Raw genomic sequence first — 10,958 nt, forward strand, 5'->3', positions numbered from 1 at the left:
CCGCCTTCACGTCACGTGACGCTGCGCTCGCTCCCGGGAGTCTCGCGGTGACAATTTAGGTCATCGCTAGAAAAGAAAGGATTTGCAAATGGAGGTGGCAAAATGATCATTCTTTGAACGACAAAAATGTTGGTGTTTTGATGTAGTTAGCTCCTCGATCACAACGCTGCCAGGTGCGTGAACCGATTGTATTTGTTTTGTGGGGGAAAGATCGACGTCAGCGTCAGTGAAGAGTCGTGTTGAGGCTCGGTGATCGCTACGTGGACATGTAACGTTAGAGGATTAGCAACTAACGTCAGCTAACGATGCTAGCTTGTGTTGTGCTCAAATCACAGGCTGTTCGCCTTTACCAAACACGATAACGGGTTATGTAACGTTAAGGTGTATCCACACTAATGTAACTATACTTCAGCGCTGCACTGTTATTTTTATATTGTCATATGACACCACGTTTAAAGACAGTAAATCATTTGAGTCTGTTGAGAAAAACAACAATTAGCTCCGGGAGTTAACGTTAGATGCATAACGTGGACACCTATTGTCAACAATGAATACTAGCGTTAGCTGTCTCTTTAGCGTCCTAAGTTACACCCCCAACAATGACTAGCCTTGTCGGCTAACGTCGCAAATGTTACCAGCAAATTAGCTCGAGTAGCTAATGTTGCTGCTTGCTAATACTTGAATGAAAGAAAGTTCAGCTTTGTTGAGCGACATTGCTGTAGTACTGCATGTTTGTTTTAGTGTACACTACGTATTAGAGAGACTATTGAAGTGTATTCGTGATTTATTTATTTTTAGCTCGTTGTGTCTGTAATTAAAGGCGCCACACTGCACGGCCCATACAGCTGGAGAAAGATAACAACACGTTAAAAGCAGTACGTTTGGATTACTCAGCGTGAAGTTTATTTCACTTCCACGCCCACACAACAGAAGGTACACTATCATAAAATACTTTAATCTGCAGCACATGTACCAATTTTCCTATTAATGAATCTCTGCATAGCTGGGGAAATGGATACATTAAATCCAGTAGTATACTTCAGCTTTGTTACGGACACGGTGTTGATGATGTTTCATCCTTAATGCATAAAGCTGTGTTGGAGGAACATCAGCAGTGTGTCTGTGGTGGAGACTCGACATCAATGATTTTTGCTGAATGAAATGAAGGATGAATATCATGTAGACACAGTCATGGACGCCTGTACAACCCAGTGCTGTCAAATACTCCCTGCAACCAGCACATACTGCTTTTCTTTTGAGTGTGTGCCAGATGTGTTTATTCAATTTGGTGGTGATTATTGAGACCGTGGCTCTGTTGAAAAAGTGCCCGGTTACATTTGTCTTACCTTTTTTAGTTTCTGTGTCAGGAACATCTAGCCATGTCTGAGTCTCTGTATGAGAAGTTCTTGGCCCCGGAGGATCCGTTCCCTCTCCTCTCCCAAAGAGCCAACCTCAGCGATGTGGGAACCCTGGATGTCAGTGACTTTGGCTGTCAGCTCTCATCTTGTCACAGAACAGATCCCCTGCACCGCTTCAACAGCAACAGGCAAGTGGCGAGAGGGAGGGAGTGTGTGTGTGTCTTTGTGTTCAAACGTGTGTGTCACTTGTCTGTGAGGTAAACCTTTTCCAAAATGTAATTTAAGATATCCACCTTCATGGCAGAGTAGTTGAAGTAGTGGCAGACAAAAGTTAACGTGCATCATGTGACAGAGCAGCGTTTTAATCTCTTATTTTGAAGAATCTTTTGTGTCCAGCACTTTGTCTCAGGAAAACGATCTGAACCATTTCCAGAAGCGCTTTGACGTTCACCCACTGTTCTCCACAGGTGGAACCTTACTTCCTGTGGGACCAGCATTGCCAGCTCGGAGTGCAGCGAGGAGCTCTTCTCCTCTGTGTCTGTGGGGGACCAGGACGACTGCTACTCCCTTCTGGATGACCAGGAACTGACCTCTCTGGACCTGTTTCCAGAGGGCAGCGTTTGCAGCGACGTCTCCTCCTCTATCAGCACCTACTGGGATTGGTCCGACAGCGAGTTTGAGTGGCAGGTTGGTTGTTAGCTGTGCTTATCTAACCTAGAAGTGATTTCTTAAAAAAACATACTGCTGGTTTTAATTCAAGTGCTTTGTGGACGGAGGAGATAATCGCTCTCACTTCTGTCCTCCCAGTTGCCAGGAAGTGACATCGCCAGCGGCAGCGAAGTCCTCTCTGACATCATCCCGAGCGTGCCGAGCTCGCCCTGTCTGTTTTCCAAGAGGAAGCCCAAACCCCACCCTCATCGCAACCTGGATGAGTTACCATGGAGCGCCATGACTAACGACGAGCAGGTGAACAAAGCCGTGTTACCCCAGCAGTCAAAGTTATTTTCAAAGCTCCGTATTCACCTTTTAGTCTTCAGTGTAGGCGGAGATACCCAGGCGAAAGGAAGAAAAAAATCTCACCCACGTGTCTTGTGTTTCCCAGGTGGAGTACATCGAGTATCTGAGCCGGAAGGTCAGCACGGAGATGGGCCTGAGAGAGCAGCTGGACATCATCAAGATCATCGACCCCTGTGCCCAGATCTCTCCCACCGACAGCGAGTTCATCATAGAGCTCAACTGTCTCACGGACGAGAAACTCAAGCAGGTGGGCAGAAACTCTGAAACGCACGTCTAATGAACCCGTCGACGAAACGGATTCATACAAAAATACTCTATTTTCATTGGCTGCATTCTTGGCACACCTTCAGGGATTCACTAACCGTCTGCAAAGTAATTTCATTTTGTGAAAAGCGTTAAGATTTGTTCCTGAATGTCTGATTATATATTAAATGCACAGAAGCATAAATATAAATTCATTTTGGCTTGATCTTCGTCAAGACGGTGACCCGTAGATAACGCAGCATGTGAAAAGCTCATTTATTCATGTTTTTTGTTATCGCTCCGTGTTATGTCACCAGGTGCGCAACTACATCAGGGAGCACAGCCCCCGGCAGCGGGCCAGCAGCACCAGAGAGAGCTGGAAGAGGAGCAGCCACAGCAGCGCCAGCACCGGCGGCGTCAGCGCAGCCAGCAGCAGCAGCAGCTCCGCCAGCTCCTCCGCCGGCTCCACGGCCTCCAACTCCGTGGCAGGTGAGACGCAGCAACAACAACGGCGCCGCCACCGGAGGGGCGGAAAGGAAGACTGAGAAATTGTAACACTGAGCTCGATTTTTAAGCTCAGTTTCAACAATTTTCAAAGTCTCTTCCTGGCTGTTAAACAGTTTGTGTCACGTTGTGTTCCAGGTGGTACGGCATCGGCCTGTAGCGGAGGCAGTGTTGCTAACATTAGCAGAGCTCACAGCGATGGCAACCTGTCCAGCGCCGCGGAACGTATACGCGACTCTAAAGTAAGAAGTGTGTGAAGGGGTCCTGGACCTCACTATTTCCAATCCTACACTGGTTAATTTGTTGTCGCCTCATTTTCAACACCTTGATCCTCATCTCGGTATCCTCTCTAACCTCTCGCTCTCTCTCGCTCTCTCTCTCTCCCTCTCGCTCTCTCTCTCTCCCTCTCCACCTCAGAAACGTTCCAAGCAGCGCAAGCTCCAGCAGAAGGCTCTGCGCAAGCGGCAGCTGAAAGAGCAGCGGCAGGCCCGCAAGGAGCACCTGAGCGGACTGTTCCTGAACGAGGAGGTGCTGGAGCTGCGGGTGACGGAGGACGACCGCGGCGGCGACGACCTGGACATACTCATGTGACACCAGTGAATCAATCAGTGCTCCCTCTACGCCTGTTCCCCCTCAAGAGCACCAGAGCTCACGGACCACGCCGCTCCCCGAACCGCCACACGCATCCGCTTCGAGAAGGCTAACCTACCGAGTAATGTCTGACGGGCAGGAATAGCTCGCAGTAGCCTCTAACACAGCTTCACACCCCGCTGGCTAATACTAGTGTAGCGCTGCTAGCCGCCGCGATCACGACTAAGCCTAGCTCCAGCAATAATGCTAAAATACTGCTAATGCTTTGATGGAATGCTGACCACAGTCCAGCCTGCTTAAAGCCACACACACGGTACAGTTGTTTCAGCGTAATACAGTTAACAAGCTTGTCGATGCTGGAACGGCACACACCACAGCTACTAATACAGCCCCCGCTGGCAGAAGGACAGATCGAGCACGAGAAGCAGAGTTCAGACCACGTCACGCAGAAAACCAGGTGTTTATTTCTTCTTTGACGTGCGAGGGGGTGGAGCTATATGCCCGGTGGCAGAATTTTACATCCACACTCTGTTCACCTGCGGCTCCGGTTTAAACTGCTGCAGGTGGTGTTGCAGCGCGACTCTACACCCGAAGTCAAAGTATCAGAAGCCATTTTTAACGTGACAGCAGATTGACTGTAAAACAGGAGTGTCGTCATGGCGGGGGGGGTGCTTGAAGTCATCCTCCAAAGCTGGCAAATATCCATCTAAGAGCGAGAGCTTCCTGGTGCGGATGCTGACTCGAGCCGCTCTGTCTTTCTACCCGCCGAGTGTCGTGGTCCCCTTTTCACCCCGAAGGCCTAGAGGGAGCACTGAACCTGCATGTTTAGGTCGTCGCCCACACCGAGTCCCCGTGTGGTCCAATAACTAATAACTGGCTTCGCTATTCGCTTACACATGTTTAAAAAATAGCTTATGGGTTGTAAATATATGATAAATAACAGCATATTTACCGCTCGCTTTCTGGTTTTCCTTGCTGATAAAGGTTTGATTTGACGTTTTTCAAATATATGTATGTATATATACATATAAATATATATGTATGTATATATATATATGTGTGTGTGTGTGTATATATACACATCTGTATATATGTATATGTATATATACAAGTGTGTGCGTGCGTGCGCCCGCGCGCATGCGTTTAGACATACGTGTGTGTGTGTATATATATATATATATATATATATATATAGTGTGTATATATATATGGCCGGTTTGGTTCCTGGCGCTGAACTTGGAGCTGGTTTCTTAAGCACGTGTGCATCCTGACATTGAGCAGTTACCTTTCAGAAGCGTGTTCATGGAGACAGCTCTCTGTGGAGTTGTAGCTCCCATGCCGTGGTCATATTCGCTAGGAGTAGCAACCAGAGAGATTGTTTGTTTTGTATTATTATTATATTTCTTTACTATATTTGTCTGCCGTGTAAGAAACACTTCCCCGCAGCTCCTCGGCTGTTACATCCACCATGAACCACTACAGTCCTTTACTTTGTGTGTGTCTCTGTCTCATGTATGTAGTTATTCATCGCATCAATTATGGTAAATGCAGCTTCATGTATTCTGTAGTTATGAATTAGTAAAACTCTATTTTGAAAAATAAGATACTTTTGGAAAAAAAAATGCGTAAAAATAAGCCAGCGTGATGCAACAAAGGTGTTTGTGTATATAAAGTATGTACTTGCTGATAATTTAACTGATTTAAATGTGGTTTAGAAAAACGGTTTGAGTTTAAACTGAACTTTACGTTTTTTCCCTCAGTGATTGAACAGAGTCCGATCTATTTTCTTCATCAGCTACAATAATCCCAGTGTTCCTACATGTATTGGTTCCTCACAGACCACTGTGGAGCAGTGCTGCCTGCAGTGGTCCCCTGTGTTGTCACATATGGAATACACAGAGATGCCATATTTGTGCTTCGGGCAGGACTGAGTGCAGACCACTCGATGGCTCCGATCAACTGTAAACTTGACAAATAAACTTACATTGTTGCATCCTATTGTTCTCGTCTGTGGTGCCGTACCATTGTGCCGACCGACCCGTGTGAAAGGGCTAATTGGAACAAATGCAAAGTTCAAGGTGCCATGTTGTGAGGAAGTAGTTTGTCCCAATTGACTGCAACAGTACTTGCTTTGTGAGGGCAGCTGCAGTACGTACTAAATGTAAAAAAGTATGCGACTTAGAACGCAGCTAAAATAAGCATTTAGCTCCACGCTCCATGTTTTCCTCAGGAGTTGGTGCAGACCAAAAACAGCTCAAAGTGAACATTGGATTCGGGGGACAGAAACATGATTCTAAATAAATTCTAATGTGGCTCGATTTCTGCTGGATGCAAACCTTTAAAGGTTGTGTCCTAACCTCATCAGTGTGGTGTTCACAGCGTGTTTCCATTACCCTCAAGTAGTGCACTCTTTATTCACCCAGCCCAAGTGTTGCTCGTTACCCAGACTCAACATCACAGCCCTCCAAAACCTGTAAATGCCAACGTGTGAATTGTCTGCAACCGCTTTACATTCAGTAGATTCCATATTCCAAATACATAATCCAAATATATATGTATGTATATATTTCTGTGGTGGATGAGGTATTCAGGTCCTTTACCTAAGTAAAAGTAGCAATACTACAATATGCAAATGAGTAAAATTAAGTGTATTTTAATGTGCAACAATGCATAATATTCTATAATATCCCAATGTACTAGTAACTACAGCTGTCAGATAAATGCAGTGGAGTAAAAAAATACTTCGAATATCTTGAATTTAAAGTGTGAAGGACCAGAAAATGTAAATACTTGTACTTAATACAATGAGGCAACAAGGGTCATATAGCAAGTGTGATGAAGTGAAGCTGATGATATGACGTATATTTATTTTAGTCATTAAAAACAATACTCATTCATTCTACTTTTGGTCGGGTATCTCGACTATTCGGTTCGGAAACAGCATGTCATTGGACAGCTACTCAGGGTGTGAGCGTACTGAACCTAACCGGAAGTCTGTTTTTTCGACTCTCCAAACCCGCGTTTAGAAACATATCACGTGCATGTTCGGGTTCTCACTTGAGGACTGTAGGAGGCAACAACGCGCCCCGGAGCTCGCGCGCTACCCGGAAACGGAAAAGACGAAACAGGCGGAGATGACGTCTGTGTTTACAGCACTCTGTTGTGTCCCGTCGCGAGCTGAACGCGAGCTGAGAAAGTGCCGACAGTAGAATCTCCATTTGACACATTTCCCCGCGTTGTTGTATTTTAATGGGGGGTCACGGGAGCGAGCCCGAGTCGATCGACTACTCTGTGCACGAGGCCTGGAATGAGGCGACCAACGTGTACCTGCTGGTGATCCTGGTCAGCTTCGGCCTGCTGATGTACGCCAGAAAGTAAGGACGCAGTCAGCTCTCCACTCAATCATTGGATTGTTGTGTTATTTACTTATAGAGAGAGGTGCAACGGGTAGTTGATAGATATGCAGTAAAATATATAGTTTAACACCATTTTTAAAGAAATAAATACATAATTATGTTGTGTAAAATCCGATATTTGAGTTCTTTCACTGTTTGTTGAACATCTCACTGACCTGCACCGTACATGTGTCCTATAGTGTGGCATAAAACATTTAAGAAATATTACATAATATAAAAAATAGCATGATAGAAACATGTTCACAGCGACACCTATTTTCATACAGTGTTATTTATTCATAAATATATTTATTTGACATTATGAATACTGCCTTCCCTCCATGGATTGGGAGACATTTTCTGCCATCCTTCCAAACTGTTAGAGATGTAACCAATTTAAGATAAGTGATGGTTATATTTACCATAATGCAGTGGCGGGCCGTGCATTTTATACCTGCAGCTGAAATACCACCGTATACACATTGTGGCGCCACAGCTAATTTTTAAGGCTGTAACTGTATACGTCTTCGTAGTCGTTTGAATAACGCTCGAGCATTTTTTTTTTTTTTTTTTGATTTGATTTATTTGTATAAAACAATGTAAATACATGTATAAATATAAAAATACAAATAAATACATTAAAAAATACAGGGTGACACAAAAAAGCGAAAAACACTTGTTTCCATTGTGGCATTTAGAGAATGCAAAAGCCCAAATTCAGGAAAATATAATGTTCTCAGCTGGTCTGGCTGTGGGATTCACCGTCATTCCTTAATGCAGCGGTTCCCAAACTTTTTAGGCCGCGCACCCCCTTCTACATCCCGACTGGGTTCGCGCACCCCCCCCCCCCTTAATAAAAAAAAAAAAAAAGAAGCAACAGAGCCTTTTAAGCCTTCATAGCCGCATAAGAATCGGACCAATGAGAGAACAGTTTGCTCGCGCGTGGCATTTGTTTACAAGATTTAGTCCGCTGTTAAATGTTGCAGTGTTACACAAACCGAACAAAGGAGCAACTGCAACATTGTATCATATTAATCCCTGAATCGGAACAAAGCAAACGAACTGAAGGTGTGAAAACGCCCTGAAACACTGCAACAAAGTTTCAATAACTTTCAGTGACACAAGGCGTCACTTTTAAAGAGCAATACGGATGCGAGCACACACGCACAGGCTCAGAGGCAGATTATCACATTTAATTTACAATTAATGAGCGACTAATGTAGCCAGGATGTCTTCGGACAAAGCATCGATGCGGCGCGACACAGTGTTGTTGGACACCGGGATCATGTCCAACTTTTTTGCTTCTTTCTCCCCAATCATACATTCCACCATCTCTCTGGCAGCTGGCAAGCTCACGTCTTCAGTGATTGTGTGCGGTAGCCCCTTTCTCGCTATTCTGTAACCAGATATGAAGCCCGTAGTGCGTCATTTATAGACCCAGCACATGAATGAGACTCCAGTTGTTTTGGGCTGTTTTGTAACTCCTCCAATTTCGATATAAACAATGTAAGGGGCTTTTGACTTGCACTGGCATGCTTGGTGTTCAGGTGGCGACGTAAATAAGAGCTTCAGACTGTTAGCCAGAACCTCACTGCACACCACGCACTGTGGCTTTGGGGAATCTGCGTTGCCAATCCAAGTGAAGCCCAGACACAGATACTTTTCATCATATTTCCTCTTTTTTTCCCAGTCTGATGCTCTCTCTCGTTTCCTCTTTTTCACCTTGACTCCGCGATGGGCCGATGTGCTCCCGATTTGTCTGTGCTGCACCTCTCCGTTCCCCTCGCCTCCGATTCCTCTCTCTCTCTCTGTCCCTCTCCTCTTTTACGACTGATAGCTTCAGATGTCCCACCTGACAGTTTTTAAATTAAAATTACATTTTTTTTAAATATTTAATATTGTTACACCATCAGACCGCCATTACACTTTTCCTCTCGCGCACCCCCTAGAGGCAGCTCGCGCACCCCACTTTGGGAATCCCTGCCTTAATGACAAGCCGCAACCCAAAGAGAGTGACATTTTACTTTCACAACATGAACACTGAATGCGCCTCTCTGCAGTGTCTTTCCTCCTCTCAGCACCTAGTGTCATGCTGCAGCTCAACTCAGTCAGAATGCATTTTGATTGGTTGACCTAAATCACGTGATGTGATTCACTACCCATCAGCCTAAACTGGGCTGTTAAATGTCGTGTTAGTCACGTGCTCGCCCACTGACCAATCACTGCACCTCGCGGGAAAGCTACAGATGAACTGAGCTGCACGTCATGCTGACGTCATTATAAGCTAGCGGCCGCTGACATGTCAAACTAAAGATCTGATTGGTTGAACACTGACAATCAACAATATCGTCCCCATGTACTTTACTCTGCACTGGCCGCAGAGCCGAGTCTGCAGGCATCTGGCATAGACACACAGAGGTGAGATCTGAGAGCAACTGAGGACGACAGTAGCTGTGCAATGAGAAAATAAGATAATGGGAAAAATATTTTTATAAATTATAATACATGTAAGTGCATTTAAGAAAAATTATAAAATAAATTATAATTTTTTAATTTAAATTTTTTAATATAAATAGCTTTGTGATTCTGTTTAGGCCAGCAGAGAAGGCCTTGCAGGCCCTGACGGCCGCCACTGCCATAATGCAATAGTCAGCTGTTTTCTTTTACATATTTCGAGATCATTGTAGGTTATTTTATGTGTCCCACAATAGGACATTATGTCCCACAAGCTCACTTTGAAAATGTAATTGATACCGACAACAACAGATACTTTTTATGTCAAAACAAAGAATCATTTGTCGGGTCGTCTGGCTAATTCTGCATTCATGTAGCCCTCCAAACTCAATGTATTTTAATCGTGTGTCCATTTAAATTATTGTTGTGAATGGTCAGAAATGAACGGTGATATTCCGTATCAGCAATATGGCTGCTCTCTCTCTCTTCCTGAAATCTGTCTCTGTGTTCACCTCTAACCTAGAAACAAGAGGAAGATCATGCGTATCTTCACTCTGCCCCCCACCGTTGGCAGCAGCCCGGAGCCCAACTTCTACGACAGCCTGCAGAAGGTCCGCCTCCGGCAGCAGCTGGAGATGTACTCTCTGGGTGAGCGTCGGTCTAGCTCGCAGGATCTGGGATTATAATTCAAAATGTATCTCACCCTGTCCCATTCTACAGAAAAGAGATATGATTATTAAATAATGTTTCAACCCATTATTTTCTGGTTAAACACCAGGAAGTGCTCTCATGTAAACCTCTAATAACAGACCAATGTTTTAGTTTGATGACCTCGAACGTGTTTCATGTTTCATTCTGGGTACATTAAAATGTTCTCCTGTCCTTTTAGCCAGGAAGTTTGACCAGCAGCAGGGCCAGACAGACAGTGTGCAGCTCTCCATGGAATGAGAGCAGACGGAAACTCCTCCACCTCGTCATCAGAGGAAACACTCTGTGTGTGGAAATGGAGGGATTTTAAATGGCTGTCTCGATCAGAGATGGAGCAGAAGACGCTGCGCTGAGAGGCGTCTTCGTTCACCTTCTTGTTGTCTCTTTGTCGTCTATCACTCGTGGAGTAAATACAGCCGGACGGATGGAGAAGCAGCACAGGGAGCTTCTGGCATGGAGCAGAGACTCTAACATGGATTGAGAAGTGATGAAGCTGCAACTGCAGCAGATGTCACTGAGATTAAAAGAAAGAAAAAAGTTAATCATGAAAAAAAATGTTTGCACATATAACACGATCCTCCAGATTTAACGTAGGTTCCAGCTGGTTTGTTAAATGTTTTTTGTCGTTTGTATCGTGAAATCAAGGTTCTCACATGTGAAAATAAAGATACATTAACCATCAGCCAAT

At 44.8% G+C, this 10,958-nt stretch overlaps 2 protein-coding genes across 5 annotated transcripts; both read left to right on the forward strand.

Moving 5' to 3' along the window:
- Window positions 1–33: 33 nt before the first annotated feature.
- On the forward strand, window positions 34–5,348 carry fam199x (family with sequence similarity 199, X-linked). Of its 4 annotated transcripts, none has more exons than XM_079268898.1 (9): window positions 100–173; window positions 821–933; window positions 1,356–1,546; window positions 1,826–2,045; window positions 2,166–2,324; window positions 2,461–2,622; window positions 2,936–3,107; window positions 3,261–3,364; window positions 3,540–5,348. In XM_079268898.1, exons 3-9 carry the CDS (start codon window positions 1,380–1,382, stop codon window positions 3,711–3,713), a joined length of 1,158 nt encoding a protein of 385 aa, XP_079125024.1. In that variant the 5' UTR covers window positions 100–173; window positions 821–933; window positions 1,356–1,379; the 3' UTR covers window positions 3,714–5,348. The 4 variants fall into 4 exon arrangements, with proteins under 4 accessions (XP_079125022.1, XP_079125021.1, XP_079125024.1 ...); XM_079268897.1 differs by having other exon boundaries at window positions 1,368–1,546; XM_079268896.1 differs by lacking the exon at window positions 821–933 and having other exon boundaries at window positions 34–173.
- A 1,505-nt stretch (window positions 5,349–6,853) lies between these two features.
- Window positions 6,854–10,946, forward strand: smim19 (small integral membrane protein 19). Its single transcript, XM_079269135.1, has 3 exons — window positions 6,854–7,087; window positions 10,086–10,210; window positions 10,452–10,946. The coding sequence occupies exons 1-3, from the start codon at window positions 6,963–6,965 to the stop codon at window positions 10,508–10,510; spliced, it is 309 nt and encodes a 102-aa protein (XP_079125261.1). The 5' UTR covers window positions 6,854–6,962; the 3' UTR covers window positions 10,511–10,946.
- The last annotated feature ends 12 nt before the right edge of the window (window positions 10,947–10,958 follow it).

Source organism: Melanostigma gelatinosum, assembly GCF_949748355.1.
Source record: "Melanostigma gelatinosum genome assembly, chromosome: 5".
Lineage (NCBI taxonomy): Eukaryota > Metazoa > Chordata > Actinopteri > Perciformes > Zoarcidae > Melanostigma > Melanostigma gelatinosum.